Source organism: Aspergillus flavus, chromosome 3 (genome assembly GCF_009017415.1).
Source record: "Aspergillus flavus chromosome 3, complete sequence".
Classification (NCBI taxonomy): domain Eukaryota; kingdom Fungi; phylum Ascomycota; class Eurotiomycetes; order Eurotiales; family Aspergillaceae; genus Aspergillus; species Aspergillus flavus.
The window spans coordinates 1,129,244-1,149,553 of record NC_092407.1 but is presented as its reverse complement, the minus strand read 5'-3'; the positions used below and the strand labels follow the sequence as shown (position 1 = coordinate 1,149,553).

Genomic DNA, 20,310 nt, shown 5'->3' with positions numbered 1-20,310 from the left:
AGAAAAGGAGATACTAACTGTGCAAGGAAGTAGAGTAGATCTCATATCACCCTTGCATGAAACTGAGAAGGTTTGAGAAGATTATCCATATTGCATTTCTGTATGCGGCTTTAAGGGGCTTATACTAAGAATGCCAACGCTACATCCCATGTATGCACGCTTCGAGATTTCAACAAATAGTTATTTACTGAGTCTGAATTGCGCACGGATATGGCTTGGGTCTGTCCATGATTGCTAGTGTAGTGTTGGCATTGCTCTTTTCAGTATTGCGTGGTTGGCACATGAGTGACTTTATACACACGTACTTAGGAGAAAATTGGTTACTACACTGAAATGAAGGGAGAATAATAAGACCAAAAAGACATGTCATCATCCATCGTGGCATGATCCGTCCTGCCAACCCGGTGATTGCTGAGTAAATCTCCCCATAGTGAGTTCGCCCACAACGATGCCAGCCAGTACGGCGCAAAAGATGCCTATGTTGAAAGTCATGACTGCCAGCATTCTGACAAAAGTAATTAGTTTATGCTAACTTTGCATTATTGACACCTCACTTACAAGACATAGCCCAAGAGCGCACGGATGCCTTCTAGTAGTGATCGTCCTCCGTCTCGCTGCCAACTCCATGGGCCACTTGGCGTCCATTTCCCAAAGAGTATCTTGAACCACCTCCGGACGCACGACGGCCCTGCACCGCCGAGTACCAACTCGCTCCGCTCATCGTCATGTAAGGGTGGAGGAGAGGGAGGCGGTGGCGATGGTCTTTCGAATGGACCGTTCGTGTTGACTTGTATGTACCGCGGAAGTGGGCTCACTCGATCCTTGGGGATCTTTCTGTATCGATGTGCTGCAGGTGGCTGTCCCAAAATTGGCACGGGAAGTCCAGACGCGCGGGATGAGTTGATCTTATTTTCTAGTTGGAACTTGAGTGCTCCAAGAAAGCGGTTGAACCAGGCAAGCAGGAACAAAAATGCTAGGGTGAGGAGATACGTGGTCATGGAATTGGTCGTCCATATACTGAAGAATAAAGATACTTTTGTTCCTGTTGTGAAGATGGCGGGCATCGACATGTCATGATGGCTGTGACCGTGGTCATGGCCACTCGTCTCATTTTGCATGTTCATATGCATAGATCAGTGGCAATGGGTGAAGGAATGTATAGCATTAGGATTTCTGGACGAGCTGACGGAGGTCTAGTTTATATTACAGTGGACTGGGGAGTTGGGTCTCGCATATGTCTCCTAGGGCTCATTTAGTGTCAGATGGCTTTATTGATATATTGCATGAGCACCACATGCGCTGAGACTATCTGAGATTTAACTGGATCCTATCTTCATTATTGTACCTGCAGCAATTTTTCCTTGTCTCCTTGTCCTTTCCACCGCTCTGACATGAGTAATCATTTCCTTGCTGCGGAGGCTGTACCTATCACGCAAAGTGTACATGATGACGGTATGCATTTATACCGAATTATACCGAATTATCGCCAGAATATAGAAAGGTGAACCAGGTTGAGCGTGAGACCCTGCAATTGTCTGCGTCATTATAGCACTGAGTTGAAAATGCCTCATTTTCACTCATGTATGCATTGCTTAGCCAGCCTGCTGATCATTGTTGGTCATGAGTTATCAGCGCAAATGTGCTCATTGTCTCCACCACCAATTTCTAGTCTTTTAATAGGTACAAATTCTTCGCCATGGCCGTCAATACAATTAACATATTGTATGCTTTTGTCCAAATATCTTTACGAATTTTGTCCATCATCCATTGAGCGCAACGCATGTCTTTTATATCATCTTCTCTATAATTCAATATAAATATGACCCCCAAAGCCAAGGCACCGATACGTTCCATAATATGGACCGATTTCTTCCTTTCAAATGCATATCTCAGTCATATAACGCGACATTCCTCTTCCCGATTGCCGTGGGGATGGTCGGCTACCGAAAAGAGATATAGGTATTTTATAACTTACTGCCCGACTAGACAGAACCTTTGCATTAGCTGTACTGACTTGTCAAAGAATTTCATTTTTCAAAGCCAACTAGTGCGGGTATGCGGGTTGCTTATTGTGGTGAAAAAGACTTTTTCTTCCTCTTTGCCCTACGATGTTTCTTCATGCGCTTTTCGCCGTGTTTTTATACCTTTCTTGCCTAGTTTCCTGACTTTCGATTTTATAAATACTACGACGTAAATCAAGACTCATGCTTTATAAGTCACTTCCATACCCACGGTCCGTGTTTTGAATTTGCCCACTTGTCTCCTTAGATATTGAATATGGCCCTTACAAGTCTGGACTGTCCCTCGAATAGCTTTGAGCATAAGAACCATATGACTCGGTCGCTCACACCGTAGGATAACTTGATATGACTCCTGTAACGGCAATTTTCTTGATGTTGGAGATTCTAACTTTCTACTGAGCAGGCGCCACAGGTTACGAGAAGAGATGGTATTTAAAAAGGGAAAATAACAAAGAAGAATGGCCTGTCCGTTACAATCAAGCGTCTGCTAGCTATAAACGGTGAAAATTAACTTGTTAGCGCAGAAACATGGTCTTGAAGGTACATAGCCACCGGAGAAAGCTAGTTATAATAAAGGACAAGTAGCAAGGTTATAAGATGGAGTGCCAGTCTAAAGTCTAAAGCTTCTCTTTCGCAAGCTTGGTATACCCTAAGGACGACATGTATGTATGGCCTCACTCATCTTGTCCGTTACTGGTAAGTATGTGCACTACGCCCACAGGTGTAAATTAAGATTTTATAAAGCATCTGCTATGACTCCATGATCATTGACATGAAAGTATACAGCAAGCATCGTATCCATGAAACAGAATACCAGTCACAAGAATTGTGGGGTATTTATCGTGATTCACAGTATGAGTCATCAGATCTCCATAACCCTATGCATTAATTTCAACATCATGACCAATTCTCCACCAAAACATTTATCTCCACAACCCGACATACATCAATTACCAATCCATTAAACAACTGAACCAAACAATAAAAGATCTCCCAAAGATGCATCAAAACCTCACGTTCACAATCCCACCCCACCTAAATGAGTACAACGTCCCCCTCTCCAGCTTCAAAGCCGCCAGGCCACAATGGACCAACTTCGTAGTTGGGGGACTCGTCTTTTCTCGTTTCTCACGTGATTCCCAAGACAAAAGCAAGGAGGAGGGCGAACCAAGAGTCCTTCTGCTCCAGCGTGCTTTGACCGATTCCCTCCCCGGTTACTGGGAGGGCCCTGGCGGAGGCTGTGAGGAGACTGATGAGACGATTTTGACAGCGGCTGTGCGTGAAGTCGTGGAGGAGAGTGGGTTGCATGTGTCGAGGATTGTGGATTTGGTTGGGGTGGAGGAGTGGACGAAAGAGAGGAACGGGACGATGTTATTTGTGGCTAAGTTTTCGTTCTTGGTGGAGGTTCATGAGGCTCAAGGCGTCTTTGGGGGGATTGCTGGAACGGACGGGGAGAAGACGATTGAGGTTGAGGGTGATGCTGTGCAGCGGTGGGAGGATAGGGTCCGATTGGAGCCGAGTGAGCATTCGACGTTTGAGTGGGCGACGGAAGAGCAGGTGAGACTGGGATTGGAAGGGAAGGGGAAGTATAAGATCTTGGAGGACGAGGGTAGGAATCTTATGAAGGGATTTCGTATGGTGGCTCAGTGAGCTCTATCATGGATGGAGACATCCACCCTACAGTTTGAATAACATAGAGTGACGAGAAACGTTAATGAACTAAGCGCAATGCCAAAGATTTCTTTTGGAAAATATGATGCCATTTCAAGATGTTTCAGCTCAATGACAATCATTATAGCCAGTCGAGATCTATCCAAATAGATGACTAAACTACAGGTGCTAATAACTCGCCCAATCTACCCAACGTATCAGTCAAGAGTTCGATAAGATATGCGGTATAGCCGTTTTTACATGTTCGGAGCACAAAGGTAAAGAACAAGTATCCATGGGCAGGAAGATGGGATTATGTTGGAGTGAACCGCATTACGCTTCAGGAAGATCATCCTCAAGAGGCAGAGCTCCGTTCGCTTGCTTGTTAAGAGCAATGCGGTCTACGTCTCTCCAAACGCGCAGCAGGTTGCCCCCCACGACCTTACCCGCATCCTCATCACTGACTCCCCTTCTGAGGAGTTCGGCAACTAAGTCTGGAAATTTGGAGACGTCGTCCAGGCCGCGGGGAACAGAACCGATGCCGTCAAAGTCGCTCCCAAACCCAACGTGGTCAAACCCAATGAGTTGCCCGATATGCATGATGTGATCGGCAACGTGCTCTAAGGTAGCATTTTCGGGGACAAAATCAGGGAGACCGTTCGGGTTATCACCAGCCTTGCACGAGACGAAGTCTGGGGCAATATTGACCATCACCAGGGAGTTCCGTGATTTGACCAACTGCAGCACATCGTCGGGAACGTTACGTGGATGAGGGCAGACGGCATATGCGGAGCTATGGCTGAAGATGACCGGCGCACTACTGCCCGCCCAGTCATCCTTGCCTGCGCCCAAGACGTCTCGCATGGTCTCGGCGCTTACATGGGACAGATCAACAATCATCCCGAGCCGATTCATCTCAGAAACCAGGGCCTTTCCAGCCTCACTGACACCGTGCCAATGGGGATCGGCCTTCTTCACGCTGCCGTCTGGGAGCTCGGTGACGGCAGCATCAGCGTAACGATTGTGGCAATTATGGGTCAGCGTTGCATAGGATACACCTTGCGCGTAGAAATGACGCAAATAGGCAAGTGAATTTCCGATGGAATGGAGACCCTCCATACCCATCGGCGAGATGATCTTCCCGTCTAGGAAGGGCTGAAGAGCCGTGGTACCATTTGGAGGCGTGGAGAAGGTGTCCGGATAGGCTTGCTGTAGGCGGAGCCACAAGTCTACCTGCTCCATTGTCTGACGCACACCTGTTAGATATTAGCCAACTATTGTCGGAGAGACACATTGAGAATATTTTTACTTAAAGCGTAATTGGCATCTGAAAAGTTCTGCCAGTCTTTGGGACACTCCACAAACACACTCCAGAATGTGCCACCAACTTTGCCCTTGGAAAGACGAGGCAGGTCAACGTGTCCGGGAAAACCACCATGAACGAATTTTGTAGTGAAATTATCCTGATAGATTTGGTTCCCATATTTGAGGCGGATGAGAATAGGAAGATCATCATGGCCATCTGTACTTTCTGTTTAGCAAGTTGACCATCACGTCGTTGAAAGCCGTATATTACCGATCAATGGGGTTTTCTGAAGGATATTGTCTACTCTTTGTTCCAGGGTTAAGACCTCATGATGACTTGAGATGCGCATCCCTAGTGGGTCCGTCCGGAGGCTATGTGCGGTCATCATAAGGAAGAATGCTAAGAAGATAAAATAAAGAGCGCGCTCCATTTTTTGACCGATGGAGAGTCTTGCTGGAAGGGGTTGCGCGATAGCCTGCTCTTCAAGATTGAAGGACTGAGAAAGATGTTTCTTCTCTTTGGACAATGGATCGCCCATATCGCAGATCATGCCTAGTGGGCACGCGATGGTCTATATATGTGCTGGGAGAGAACTGATCCGATAGCCCCGTATCCTGTGCAAATTCCCTGGTATGTCTTAGTCGACGTGTTCCAGTGGTATGCTGGCACCTGCAAGCCACAATGCAATTAATAATGGAAATCGGATTGAGGCGGATATTGCAGGTTATTAAGACCCTCGTCTTAGTAAGTATGGCGTTATCATCGCGCTGATATAGATTGGGGTAGAGTGATAAGCGTGAAGTATGAAGTTTGACTTACGGGATGGACCAATAGTCTGTCGAGAATGACCTGAAAAGAAGGCAGATTAACTTATGCCATCGTAACTCATTAGTCGATATAACGTGTGTCGGTGTAGTCGCCGAGATGAAGGAGAGTTGAACGTGAGTTGAATCAGGCGTCAAGGCACGCAAGGACCTGATCTGGTAACCGTGCGGGAACCAATCAGCGTCGAGGAGAAAAATTCCTCGTGACATCGAAGTTTCTCAACATCAACTTTTTTGTTGTAGTACTTCGAGTGTCTCCTTCAACTCAACAACGGCCATTCGCAAAAACGCACCGTTGTAGGGGGCTACCCATGCTGTGTTCATCTTAATTGCAGCCATTACCGGTTCTTTTGTCCGAAGAGCTTTGTTCATTTGGAGGGAATCTGCGATGCCACTGCAGGTTTCCCCACTGCCCCTCTTACTCACTCCGCTCTGAGTCCGTATCTTCTACAAAAGAGAGGCGTTGACCTCACACGGATTAGTTAGGCAAAAGGAAAGCCTCGTCGCAACCCCGCCAATTTGTCATGGCCGAACTTTCCCTGGCCGAAGGTATATTTCTTGTTATCTTCATTCCAACCCACGATTTTGCTGACGAATCTAGGCCTTGTGACCTTCTGGCATTCCTACCGTCTCCCTATTCTTATTGCTATCGCCTCAGTCGCTATCATTCTGCGAGCCTATCGCAAGTTCCAACCCAAGTCCAAAGCCGTAACTGCGTCCTCAATCCCGCCATCACCTCGGAGCCAAACCCCAGAGAAATTTGAACAGATCCGTACTGGTGAGAGTGAGAAACCGGTAGTAGTGGAGAAGAGTGTTCCAAAGGCTGCTACTGGAAATGACCCTACCCCAAAGGTTGTATCTGGACCCAAAAGAGTGTTTGGGAAAAAGCCACTCAAGGTTGCTGGGCGCCGTCGGGAGGACCAAGGGGCCCCGTTGTCTTTCATCCAGCCAATCATTTTTTTCGCTTCGTTGACCGCGACTACGGAGAGATACGCTCAGATATTGCTAGAGGATCTACGGGCTGCTGCGAAGGAGAGAGCCGACCCCGAGAACCGCGAGCGTGGCCTTCTTCCTCCCCAAATTCACGACCTGTCATACATTGACTTTGACGATTACTTCACCACGGCCCCGAAGCCTCCGTCCACCTCGCCTGGCACACGCTATGTATACTGCTTATTGATCCCTACCTACAACATCGACACCGTCCTCAACACTTTCCTTGGCCATCTGGATGAAACCCACCACGACTTCCGCATTGACACCTCGTCTTTGTCAACTTTGGCTGGTTATTCTGTTTTTGGCTTCGGTGATAAAGAGGGTTGGCCCACCGAGGAAGAAGGATTCTGCTCGCAAGCTAAGGAATTAGATCGCTGGATGGCAAAGCTTACAGGCAAGAAGAGAGCGTATCCCCTGGGACTTGGTGACGTTAAGAGTGATGCCGAATCTGCATTAAAAGAGTGGTCCCGGGGTTTGCAAGATATTTTGGTCGACATTCTTGATAATGGTGGTCTGGGTGAAGGCGTTGCTGGTAGCGGTGATCCGCTGGAGAGTGATGAGGAGGACCTGGACGACGAAGAAAACGACGGAAACCGTTCTAAACGACGGAACGGCCAAGATGTGGTTGATCTAGAGGATATAAAGATGGGCTCCGATGGGCCGTCCGGATCTGGCCCTGTCCCAGTCGACTTTACTACAGCGGGCAAGTCTACAGCACCCAACCAGTCAACTGTGAAGGAAATGGTTCCAAAGACGTCACCCACATACGCTGCACTCACGAAACAAGGATATACTATCATCGGATCTCACTCCGGTGTAAAGATCTGCCGTTGGACTAAGTCCGCTTTGCGTGGCCGAGGTTCGTGTTACAAGTTCTCGTTCTACGGTATTCGATCCCATCTCTGCATGGAGGCAACTCCTTCGCTTTCTTGCAGCAACAAATGTATTTTCTGTTGGCGCCACGGCACCAACCCTGTCGGGACGACTTGGCGTTGGAAGGTAGATTCACCAGACTTGATTTTCCAAGGTGTTAAGGAGGGTCACTACAAAAAGATCAAGATGATGCGTGGTGTTCCTGGTGTCCGTGCAGAGAGATTTGCAGAGGCCATGCGTATTCGCCACTGCGCCCTGAGCTTGGTCGGGGAGCCGATTTTCTACCCTCATATCAATGAATTTTTGGACATGCTGCATAGCGAGCACATTTCTAGCTTCTTGGTGTGCAACGCTCAACATCCAGATCAGCTTGAAACACTGCATCGTGTGACTCAGTTGTACGTCTCGATCGATGCTAGCAACCGTGAAAGTTTGCGCAAGATCGACCGCCCTCTTCACCGAGACTTCTGGGAGCGATTCCAGCGGTGCCTGGATATCCTACGGGAAAAGCGTCACGTCCAGCGAACTGTCTTCCGTCTCACCTTGGTCAAAGGATTTAACGTCGACGATGAGGTCATTGGCTACGCTGATTTGGTCGAGAAAGCATTGCCGTGCTTCATTGAGATCAAGGGTGTGACCTACTGCGGGACTAGCACTAGCGCCGGAGCAGGATTAACCATGCAAAACGTCCCTTTCTATGAAGAGATCCAGGAATTCGTTGTCTCCTTGAATAAGGAGCTCGAGCGCCGCGGGTTGGACTACGGAATTGCTGCCGAGCATGCTCACAGTTGTTGTGTGCTGCTTGCCTCGACGCGGTTCCATGTGAATGGCAAATGGCATTCTCGCATTGATTACGATCGCTTTTTCGAACTTTTGGAAAAGGAGAAAGCCGATGGTACGTCGTTCCGCCCTGAGGACTATATGAGGGAGACGGAAGAATGGGCCTTGTGGGGTAACGGTGGCTTCGACCCGAATGACCAACGTGTTCACAAGAAGGGCAAAAAGAAGGCCCTCCAGGCTGCGACCGAGTGATAGAGCAGCTTTATCCTACATATGAAGCTCAACCCTTCATCAAGCGCCTATCTCTGCGGCAACGGCGCTAGCGCCGTTACGTGGCCACTACTTCTCAATCTTGTAGGGTACACAAGATCTACGGAGGGAATAGTTGACTAGGAGAAGGCTCTGCTTTCTTATAAGCGACCTCCTAGACATGCCTGTCGAGGTATTGGCGATAAAAACCACACGAGTTGGATGGGACTATTCATTCTACCTTCGCGTTTGCGAGGAGTGTCTTGAGAGACGCGTGTATATTCCAGAGGTGCGATTACGCGCCCCGAATTTATAAGAAATGCGGCATATCCGGTGTAGCATATGCGTTGCTATCTTATTGAATTGACAGAGGACAAACAAGCCGAATCTGTACTTAAAACCCAAATGATGATTATGTTTCACGCAAGATCATGAAGTATCAGTCTTCTAACCTCTCCCAGAGAGTGTTTCAAATAATCCTAGTCTGGAGATTCGATTGATATGGCAGGTAGAACCCAAGTAAAGTCACGCAAGGTCCAGTAATCGATACCACGACGTTTGAGTGTCATGGCTGAGCAGGAGATAATTCATACCGGAGTTGCGGACCTACTCTTTGGAGAAGTTCCTGAATTCTCATCGTTGAACGTCTGCGCCTTGAACTTCCTCGCAGGGAGGTGCATTTCGAACATCCGATCGATTTCGATAGGCGTCCGATCTTTCATCTCGGGTACGACATACCATGTTCCCACCAGTCCTACGAGACACAGGCCAGTATACACAAACCCTGTTTTGGCACGCAGATTCCCCTGGTCCGGGTTGAATATGTACGGCAATACGAGACCAAAGACCCCGTTGGATAATCCGTTCATCACCCATCCCAAGCCTTGTGATTTGGCACGCAGACGAAGTGCAGATGCTTCGGCGCCAACGGCATAGGACGCTGGCCAAGCTGTTGCGCCGCAAACGGTGATGACTAGCATCATTGTGACTGCAGACCACCTAAATATTGATCGTTAGTGCAATGCAAAGGTCAAACATAGTCTCACGTTAGGACTTACCAAATGGTAACCACACCCTGGAAACAGCCTAGAATGCCCATCCCAGTCCACAGGAGAGTTGTGATCGCCAAACCAACCATGATAAGTGGCACCCGGTTGAACCGAGACAGTGTCCACATACTGAGTATGTTAGCGACTAGACCAAGTGCAATGCCAACCTCGAGGAACAATAGACTATTAGTGGCTCCCATGCCAACGATTTGTAGAAAGTAGCTAGACTTGGACATGAGGGTTAGACCGAAGAGCTGCGAGATCAGATTAGCGAATAAGACAATCATTGTCCGACGGAGATTGTTGCCTCTGAAGCACTCGAGGTAGCTGGCGGGGTGGTTTTGCGCTTGCTCGTCTTCATGCCGGATGGACGAGCACAGTTTCTCTATGACTGCCTCGGAATCCACCCTTGCCGAGTCTAGTCGCTGTTGGGATTTCCGGGCTGCTTCCATTCTGTCTTTGCGGACGAGCCACGTTGGGCTTTCGGGAAGGACGATCGAGACGAGAAGGGGTAGGGCTGAGAACGGCCATTGTGAGATGAAACACTTCAGGTAGCCGCCTGGGCCTTTCTCCTTTAGAGATGTGAAGACGACGATGCTCCCGACTAGTTGGCCTAGTAACGTGAAGAGAGGGAAGAAGGCAAGGATCGGACCTCGCAGCGTGGGAGACAGGACTTCCGACATGTATGTCTGTATTGTGCATGTCAACATGTTGACAGCATAACCCTGGACTAGTTTGGCTACGAAGAAAACCGCTCGCCGGCCATCGATCTCCCCAGGGAGATTCGATACATAGGCGATCGCGACACCTATGGCCGATATGATGCTTGCGACCGCCAGAGAGGAACGTCGACCGAACCGGTCCTGCACGTAACCTCCGAAGATGGCACCAAAGATGCCTCCGATGGGGTTCGCGACATTCCAAAGACCCAGCCAGAGGGACGGAATGATCAACTGACCACCGAGCTTGCGACCGAAGTCATGCCTTGCCGGGTTAGAACACATAGTGAATATAAAGGGGTAGCAGGGTCCTCCTCACTGGAACTCCGGCATGGAAGAGACATTGGATACAATGGCCAAGTCATAGCCGTAGAGGATAATGCCAGAAGTCAGGGCAAGACAGTATCCTGCCACCTTCGGGGATCGTTTGATATCTTCTAGCACAGATATCTTGCGCTGAATAAGGGGAGGATCGGACCGGACTTCATCGTGTTTAGCAGTGGGTTTATTATCTGCATCGACCATCTTGTTCACGTTGTTGTTTCTAGGTATGTTTTCGGTCGTCTACTACAGACGACTGTAAGAAACTCGTCAATCAACCTATCAATCCTCATAGACGGTTGTTGTAATAATTATGCTAGTGTTAACAGGGCACAAACACCGCAACATACCTTTACTTCACTTCAATACCCTGAGGTACATCACCAGTGCATACACTGGGAGTGGTGACTGACTGGGATCAGGTTTAGCAAGCATCAATCGTGTTTCTTCCTCCCAGATATATGTGAATGGCCTCTACAAGCCAACCGAGGTTCTCTGCGTACTTGGCATACATCCAAGCGAAATTTAATTTATAGACCCAACAAATTAGAGTGCACTCATTCAAAGGCAAAAGGCGCAGTCGTGCGGGGTTGTTGGCAACGACAGGTCATTCAACCGTCTAGTGAAGATCCTAGCTGAAGTTGGTAGGCGAAGCCGTTCGAGCTCTTGTACCTATTTATACATGCATAACACCCCGTCTGCAGTTGGGCTAACGGGTTGGGTATTATGCAGTGTAGCACTTCCAACTTTCGACGCGATTATGTGGAACGGTTCTACATGGTATTTGGGAATGACAAATAGTTGGCTGTTTGCATGAAAACAAATTTCGAAAAAAGAAATCGTACTTGAGGTCTGCCAGAGCGATTGGAAGTGGTTGGTGCGTTGCATACCTTATAAGCTAAGGCTAACCCTCCTACCTGATTATGATGATTGCACTTCAGTTTAGGATGCTTGGGTATTTTAAATAACCATATTAATAACACTTATAGGAGATTGTTGGTTATATCCCGATATGAAGTTGTCCGAAAGCCTCGCATTCGGCTCATCGTAGCACAGACCCGAATTGCCAGTACAAAACACTTATATGACCTTTGATTTTGTCGTCTAACCTTGTGTCACCGAGTCTAACTTGGGGCACAAAAATTTATGTTTCACAACATTCGTTCAACAAGATTAAACATTGCCGTGTGGTAGCTTGCAGGAGAGTTCTTCTGTCACAGAGTTCAGGCGCCTAGAAACTAGGCAAGTCCTTTGTGGGGTGTCCCACGGATTCCTCATTTGGCACGAGGCTTGGGCAGGAAATGCTAATAAAGTGTGAGAAATGTGATTCTTTTGTATTCAATCTAGTGTATGCACGCAATTAGAGTAGAAGGGTGCAAGGTGTGTGCTTTGGTGTGGAGGTAGATGTCTCCAGGCGGCTGGAGCATTGTTTTAAGGCGACAATGTGCGACGGTGCATCTCTCCTCATCTAACATAAGAACTCGGAACAAGGTGTCGGATTAAAGCATCATATGCAGCTTAGTACGTCTTAGTATGAGGTCTCGAAGAACAGTCAAAGACTATAGGTCAGTGTTGCAGTAACTATAGTACTTCACTAAACTAACTGAGACCATACAAAATAACCTAGCTATATCTAATGACCCGCATTTTGTTCAGGCTGTTCGTTCCACCCGGAATGACTTGTTCCTAAGCAAATGCTCCACGGTAGGCATGTCTTTGGGCACAGTAAAAACAGGAGGCTTCAAGATAGCCGGAAGACCGCCGCCGGGTACAAGACGGCCAACGAGCGGCGTCGGCGAAAAGAAGAATTTCCCTCTCTTTCGTTTTTCGTTGCTTGGCGTCTTTTCTGAACGAGCGTGAATCTCAACTTGGTACTTGATTTCGTCCACTGTCCGATTTTCCTTCTCCCAGTCATCACCCAGAAGAAGAGCAAGCATTTCGGCATCCAAGGGTATCATTGAAACAGCCTCGAGGTGATTCTGGCAGTTTGCACACTGGCTGACGTTCCATCGATTCAGAATGGGCTCACGACCGATCTCGATGGGTTCCGGGCATCCTGGACCTGTGGCGTAGGTACGTATGACAAATGATCCCTTGTGTTTGCTCCGGAAGATGCTTGAAATCTTGACCATTTGTTTGACGGGGACGTGCGGCGCATGCAAAATGGGCGCATGGTGCTTGTCCAAAGACCCCGATCCGTAGGTATAACCAAGGCTCTCAATGTTCACCATGTCCTTCGATGTGTAATAGTTCTTTTCACCCGGCTTCACGAATGGTGGCAGTGGGGTGTCCATGGTTAATTGTTCCCCTTCTGGTAAATCAAGGATTCCTCCCTCGGGGACCTTTGCTCCAGGATCACCCTCATCGATGGTGAGGGTCTCCGTGGCTCCATGTCTCAGTTGCCACTGCCAGAACATATAGTCGATAAAGCAGTGATGGAGGAAGAAAATCGGATCAAATCCAGCAGTCTCATTGTCGCCCATATCGCCATTGGCATCGTCAATCTCGTCGGCGTTTGTTCCATCTTCTCCTTGCTGGAAAAAGCCCCCGATGGCCAGATGAATACCGTTGTGAGGGCTTTCCAACGACATAAGCCAATGCCCCTCATTCCGCTCCCTGCAGAGCTTCTCCATCAACTTGGTTTGGGAGGTTGTATTCGAGAAGATGGTGTACGTATCGGTGTCTAAGCACTTTAGATATCTTGCAAGGATCGAGGTTGTATCACTAGGAGGCTTTGCACCTTGACGTGTAGGGATGTGTCGCGGGCCGGTAATGAGCCAGTTCGTAACATTCACATTGAGCAATCTTTCACTCTCCGCATCGCTGAACCTGGCATTATGAATCTTCGTGTTCTCTTCGTCTTCCTGGGTTCCAACCATTCCCGACAAGGGATATCGCACGGTTTCATAACCCTCCGGCTTGCTGTAATGTTGTTCCTTGCCGACGGTGAGATCCTCGATCTTCTGTTTCAATTTGAACGAGAAAAGAGGATTGGGAATGGTTTGGCCGTCCAGCTCGTAAGTGCGCATAGTAAGGACGCGCGGGATGAGATGATGTGGACGAAGGCCCACAGAAGGCCTGCCGACAAGCCCAGCGCACTCATCCCAGAATGGAAGCGTGACATCCTCACATCCGGGCGCCGTTCGAAGAGCTTGCTCAAACCGAAGCATATAAGCTCGGTGCCAGGTTGGAAAGAGCACACAGCCATGGAAACAATAACCTCCCCACCACTTGCTTGATCGATTGGGCGGTGCCTTTTCGTAATGAAATGGTTCGCCGTGGTATCCGCCGAGTTTGTGGAACGAGTCGTCGTGGTCTGCAGGAAGACTCTGGATATATTTGAAGGCCCTGACGAATTTGTCCAAGGGTTCACGGTTCCCGGCATCGTACCACTCCTGGAGCTGCTGAATGGAATGGCGTGTATAAGTCATGATGCCGTAAGTGCACAGATGCCAATCGAATGTGTCTGAGAACTCTTTCGGTAGAAGATAGTTTGTACGATCGTGTTGAGGAATGGATGTGATATAGCCCTGGACGACGAAGCTCTTTATAAGCACTACTCGGAGCAGTACAGAATGATCGCTAACTCGACATATAACCTTCGCTATGACTCCTCTCCAAAGATAAAGAGACATTCCACGTAAAGCTGTTTGTCATTTTGTGTAGACATGTCACAGTCCCCACTGTTCAGCTCGTCTGGCATTGCGCGCGTATCGGAAGAGGAATTCTATCCATGCACACCTAGCTCCTATCATTGGTCATGTTCGAAGGCCTTACCCTACTGGTTGCAATGACCCAATTGAGTCTCAGCTAGGCCTGCATCTTTGTCGCAGTGATTACATGTACATCCCCATCAGTGCTGTAGTTACAGCTCAGCTGGAACCGTTTTCAGGGTGGTGTGAATCGAGTGACCCGCGAATGGTCCGTAAAACCAATTATAGTGATGTAATTATCAACTGAGCTGTTACCAGCCTGTCAAATAGATAAGGATATATAGACAGAAAAGACGGGACATATATACTCTGTATCATTTCTTCAATAGTAGAGCGGAATACTATTGGATAGGTTTTGCCTCTTTTCCGCTTGGCCGGGGGTTCTTCCCTGTCCGATCGGGTTCCAGGATTAGGGATGGGGCTGATTGATCGAGCGATATCTTGCCTCCAGGCTGCAAGGGAGTGGGTAGTAGTATACCAAGCACCAGGGTATGCAGGGATCCGAGTGCTCTGTATGGCTGACTGGCCGATTCTATCTCGGGACCGTGGCATTATCCTATAATATGAAGTCCTAAGTTTCCTTTATGCTGGACATGTTAAGCAGTTTTAATAATACTTAATAGACAATGAGAGTTACTTGGTATATATTGAACTGGGGACCAGGCGAAGAAGTAAGATCCACATCAGTGCTTTCTTCAGCCCCAGGATCTGAATAAATCCTTATCGTACGATATCCCTGCTTCATGCAACCATGTTACATTGCATATGCATCTCCGGTCCTGCCGCACTCCTGCCAAGACATCCTCGACCATGAGAATGCTTATCTATCGTACTTGTTCCGAGGTTTACAGCGCCCTTGGACTCACATTTTTGGCGCAGAGCAGACGGCTTGACTTGTTTGTGGTTATGTTGGATGGCGTCCATCGCTGGAGAGTTTATTGATCTAGAAATCCTGAATAGCGAGTGTCGCCGCGGGGCAATCGATACAAGGATACGTAGTATTGGGCACTCGTACAGGTGGAGATCACGTCGAGGCTATAGCTGCACAATCTATAGCCTTACTTCATGCAACGCGACGAATGAAGGTTGAAAGCTGCAGATATATTCCTAGGCGGGATTCATCCGTGGTGAACTCCACACTGTCGTTTCCTCTCCATCATATTTTCTGCCAGCTTCGTAGCGTTTGAGGATTCTCTACGTTCTTAAATTATGCACTATAGGTCGCTCCTGTGCATGTATCCCCCATTCACTGACTATTTTATGCGTAACTAATGCGGCATCGTTTCAGGTGTTGCTGAAGTTGTATGCCACACTTATGTTTCCTATCAGTGGGCTTACGTTTTCCTGTATGCGCCATCCCTCTGCATTCTTTTTTAATTCGGCTGACGCATTTTCTCGGAGATCAGACTTCAGAATACAAAAAAGAAGGCATCGCAGAATTATAGCGAGTTGTTCACCCAAAAGCAAGTCAACAATCTATCCGCTTTATAGGTCGTTAAACGTGGGTGACAGTTTATCGAATGATTGTGCTCGGTGGCTACTATATGGCTAGACGCCCTTGGCGGATATTGAGAATAGCTGCAAGAGTACACTGCGGCTGACGTGCCTGTAGCGTATAGGACGTACTTATTACCATCCTGCTCTCCATTCATGTGCTTTAAACTCGGATTGAGCTGAGAACACATGTAGATACTAGAGGTAGCACCTAGACTGATGTTCAATACGATGATTATAGGTAGCGCTGGAAGAATGATATGCTGGCGTGTCTTTGCATCCATGGGGAGTGATATGACATAACGTCCAACCGAGCTTGGCAATGCCGATGTCAATTTACACTATGATATGCAATAGAGAGAAAGTCACGAGCTGCACAATGACATACAAGTGGAAGAGGCTATATAGCTGCATTCTAGGCATTAGGAAGTTCCACGGACGCAGTGTCGTTGATTATTAGTTGGCTCTAAGTGGATTGTGTGTGTTTAGTGTCTCAGTCGAATAGAACACGACAGAGCCAATTGCGAAATTGCTCGATAAAGTGTACCATCTTCTAGGGGAGCGCCTGTCTATATGATGGTCTGCGGACCGCATGCCCAGGGCCTATCGCCTAAGAACTTCACCACTGAGATAACCAGCAAGACATGATATGTGCCTATATGGCAGTAGGATCTTAAAATGAAAGCGGACAATCTCTGGAGGAAGCCTGGAGATCATGAAGAGGATATCCACCATCTCTGATTGGATCAAGGATTAGAAAATGTCAGGGAGAATCTCGTAGACATCCAATGCAGGGAACTGACCAAAAGTCATCCATTATATCATTGTTCAACAGGTGTCTAATGTATAATGTTGATCCTAAAGATTCGTCCGCGTGTGCTTTATTACTGTCCGGACCTGGCAATGCCGAGGGTGGTCTCGTTCAGTCTTGTGCAGGCTGAAATGTGGAACGAAGGAGAAATCACATTGATCTTGTGTATGCTTTATTTATACATACGGTCTACAGAGGCAGTTGCCATATCTCCGATGAGGATACCAGTGCATTCGGGGAATCCGAAGTGTATCTCCTGTTCACTGGTATAACGAGGTTCGCACACAAGCTACTGAATCATCGTCAAGTTTTCATAAACAATGGAGGATTTGCCAAGTACACAATGTGACCAAGCCCATGGATTGTACGAAATCGCTTATTTCAATGACATACGACGACGATCACAGTGGAAATGAAGCACCCACCGTAATATGCGGAAATGCGATGTGGTGTCGTGCAATCCAATCAGTATTACCGCTTCTTCGATGTTCGAAGTAGTGCGCGACAAGGAGAGTGTATAAAAACGTTAAACAGTTAAGAAAACCCCCGGTGTCTATGTGAACTACGCCAGAAGCGTATCACAGTCTACGTTTGCGGGCCTTAATTCTAATCATGTCGCCTGTCATTGAGTGCTAGTATATCACCAATCCACTAAAGCCCCTTAAGAAGCATAAACGAGCAAACTGCCTGGTTACTTTTACATATTTCAAACGCGAGATGAAGTCAAAGCCCGGCTAATATACTACCCACACAATTTGGCTTTCGAAAGGCAGTGCTTCCCTATTTTGGGGATCTCAACTGGTATCTAACGAGGATCCCGATGTGGAGCTCCAGCGCGAGTCATGCAGCACGGTTAATTTGCGTTTTACGCCTATCGCTGTGCGTCATTTCCCCAGGCTGACGAATACTTATGGGTGTTTCTTTTTCCTACGACATTTATGACGTATGCCTGGGCCATATCTTGTTTGAAGCGAGTCAGATATGAGATACAAGACTGCTTAGAGATGCGCTGATCTCTATATCCTGGATAGAGATATATTGCCATGGGTAACCTGAACCGATCAGGTGACTCTTCTGGACCGAACAGCCGTCCATTCTACGGCCTTTGGTCGACTCTGGGAAGATCAATATAGAATCGTATATGTCGAATTTCCTTGGGTTTCCGAGGCGGTACTGACCTTGGTAGTGGAGTGGGCTCCCTCGAAGTACAATCTTTGATCTATCCAGGTTGTACCATGTTGCCAGTATGTTCCACTCGGCCATACATACCAATCGGTGGTTCGCATAGCTTGGCTACCTTTTGACATCTTCGCATCGTGACCAACCTCTGTTCAATACCGGGACCATCTCTTCTTCCACTGCACAGGTCATGGCACAAAACTAGGCCAATCGCCAAACAACGCCTCGGTCGAGCGGAAACAGGCTGACAAACTCTAGTAGCGGCGAGATCGCGTTCCAGACCACCTCTTATATAATGTATCAAATATCACAGGAGGCTTAGGATCTCGATGCTATCCGAAGCTTCCTCAAGCCTTACACGCGATGAGCCCCGCAGAAGTTCACCCGCAGCGTACGTATCGTTGTTTCATTCCTACTTTCGGGACCATAGAAAGCCTGCGACAGTCATTCCTTGGAAACGCCAGATAAACACGCAAATAAAGTTGTGAGCCGTGGGGATTCTAGCAAGGAAGAGGAATTGTCATCGTGGATCTCCCGTGTTGCAACATGTGATCTGTCACAACCCTAGGGATTTGGCAGTTCGATAGAATCAGATTTGTCGACCATCGGGGTTTCGCCATGAATGCCCAGAGCTTTTTTCTCGGCATTCAGCGGGCGCGGCAATGGAAGGATTCTGTATTCATTTGCCGAGAGGATCAACCGCCGGTAGTATCGATTTTACGGAGTACTGCTGTGTATTCAATTTTGAATGCTAATAACGAGTCCGGAGACACTCCGACGACGGAGTTCGGGAAAAGCGACAGCTGCAGATCATGTCCGCAGAGAGACATGCTTTAGCCCTGCGGATCGCTGAAGCGGGAGAAAAGGAATATTGAATGATTCTAGTCCCTAGCGTTAACTGTCAATCTTCAGACGGTGGTCCGCTGGTCAAGTTCTCCGTAATCCCGTATGCAGCTACACGAATTTAGTGGGCGCTAATGGAAACCCCATCGTTCTAAACGTTAACCGAAGCGCCAAGAATAGGCCCAGCGCTATTTCAGGAAGGATCATTACACTTGTCTCCCTTTTTGCTCCTGGTGACTGGTGCTGAAGAAGGAATATGGATTCAGAGAACAAAATCAATACGAGAACGTCTTGGCGGATCCAATCTCCGAGGCCCATGGTTGTGGGTGGTGAACTTGTTCGTTTTATGAATTTATCCCTGACAACCCATCAGTGGCGACCCACACGTGTGCCGTTTGCTTGGAGACGCCTCGACAAGGGCAGGAGATGATTGGCAGTAGAACTGCCGACGGGTCTGGATTCCTGCATTACTGATGACAAAGGGGTTCCTGAAGGCGGTTTCTTGGGGTGTCAGAAAAAGAAAACAAGGAATATAACAAAGACATTGTTTGCTGCAGGATTGGAGCTATTAGGGTTCTTAAACTAGGGTAATATACAGCATCAGATAACTACCGCTGTCGGTTTCCAATAGTTCCACGGGATCTATACAAATCGAGTCCTTTGACCTGTCCATCTCTTCCCGGGCATCGTACTGTTTCATTTCCCCCCCGTTTATCTGAATGACGACGGTATCTCTTGCCGCTTTGGTGGTCAATTCCCGTCAAGTGGATCTCCAACAAGCGGCTTGATACGAGCTAACAGCGTCGCATCTTCGGTGAAGAGTGCTACTTTCAGTTTAAGCGATAATCCATGGACGGGCCTGAGCCAGCAAAAAACCTATGTTAATTGCGTGGTTACTATTCATATGCACAGCAAATTAAAGCACGGGCATGAACGATTGCGATTCAGAATTGATTAATTCATTCCACGTGGAACCTCGGCCCATAATACATACTACTATGTACTTACTCACCTGCTCAGTGCTTCCTCATTGTCGGGAAACAACGGTCCAAACCCTAAGCGAGGCTATCCAAAGCGCCTCAACGGATTAAATGCCTTCTAGTTTGTTTCCCCCTCCCCCTTCTTTGACTCGTCGGGACTCCATTAACATGACTAAAAACGCCTTTGGCGCTTGGTTTCTTCAGTTGGGTCGCCACTTGACGCTGTCGATCTGCTGCTTTTTCGCCATAGCCTGGAAGCTACTAAATGCCCCGTTTTTTTTTTTTTTTTTTTTTTTTTTTTTTAGTCCCTCTTCCCCCCTTTGCGCCAACCAGCTTAGGTTAATTCGTAGTGCTCCTAGAATAGGAAGGCTGGCACCGAGCCAAGCTCCATCTCCAGATCTCTCCTAAATATTAGCCATGTAGTAATAATAATATAATATCGACTGCCCCCGGGGCCCGTCTCCACAACCTCTACTGGCCATGTCCGGACCTCATCATCGAC

At 47.9% G+C, this 20,310-nt stretch overlaps 6 protein-coding genes across 6 annotated transcripts; 2 read left to right on the top strand and 4 right to left on the bottom strand.

The window, feature by feature from the left end:
- Positions 1 to 184: 184 nt before the first annotated feature.
- Positions 185 to 627, bottom strand: F9C07_4578 (uncharacterized protein; the record flags this gene model as incomplete). The annotated part of the gene is made up of 2 exons (XM_071511235.1): positions 185 to 505; positions 559 to 627. The coding sequence occupies 2 exons, from the start codon at positions 625 to 627 to the stop codon at positions 185 to 187; spliced, it is 390 nt and encodes a 129-aa protein (XP_071364878.1).
- A 2,393-nt stretch (positions 628 to 3,020) lies between these two features.
- F9C07_4577 (NUDIX domain protein) lies at positions 3,021 to 3,671 on the top strand (the record flags this gene model as incomplete). Its single annotated transcript, XM_041285204.1, has 1 exon — positions 3,021 to 3,671. One exon carries the CDS (start codon positions 3,021 to 3,023, stop codon positions 3,669 to 3,671), a length of 651 nt encoding a protein of 216 aa, XP_041144241.1.
- A 166-nt stretch (positions 3,672 to 3,837) lies between these two features.
- Positions 3,838 to 5,615, bottom strand: F9C07_1381034 (renal dipeptidase). Its single transcript, XM_041290629.2, has 3 exons — positions 5,248 to 5,615; positions 4,981 to 5,193; positions 3,838 to 4,927 (listed from the first exon to the last, which is right to left on the bottom strand). The coding sequence occupies exons 1-3, from the start codon at positions 5,525 to 5,527 to the stop codon at positions 4,005 to 4,007; spliced, it is 1,416 nt and encodes a 471-aa protein (XP_041144240.1). The 5' UTR covers positions 5,528 to 5,615; the 3' UTR covers positions 3,838 to 4,004.
- Positions 5,616 to 6,325: 710 nt separating this feature from the next.
- F9C07_4575 (flavodoxin and radical SAM domain protein) lies at positions 6,326 to 8,702 on the top strand (the record flags this gene model as incomplete). Its single annotated transcript, XM_041290635.1, has 2 exons — positions 6,326 to 6,350; positions 6,403 to 8,702. The coding sequence occupies 2 exons, from the start codon at positions 6,326 to 6,328 to the stop codon at positions 8,700 to 8,702; spliced, it is 2,325 nt and encodes a 774-aa protein (XP_041144239.1).
- Positions 8,703 to 9,286: 584 nt separating this feature from the next.
- Positions 9,287 to 10,992, bottom strand: F9C07_4574 (putative sugar transporter; the record flags this gene model as incomplete). Its single annotated transcript, XM_041290646.1, has 3 exons — positions 9,287 to 9,698; positions 9,758 to 10,732; positions 10,787 to 10,992. 3 exons carry the CDS (start codon positions 10,990 to 10,992, stop codon positions 9,287 to 9,289), a joined length of 1,593 nt encoding a protein of 530 aa, XP_041144238.1.
- A 1,448-nt stretch (positions 10,993 to 12,440) lies between these two features.
- On the bottom strand, positions 12,441 to 14,423 carry F9C07_4573 (putative tyrosinase; the record flags this gene model as incomplete). The annotated part of the gene is made up of 1 exon (XM_041285199.2): positions 12,441 to 14,423. The coding sequence occupies one exon, from the start codon at positions 14,421 to 14,423 to the stop codon at positions 12,441 to 12,443; it is 1,983 nt and encodes a 660-aa protein (XP_041144237.2).
- Positions 14,424 to 20,310: the final 5,887 nt, after the last annotated feature.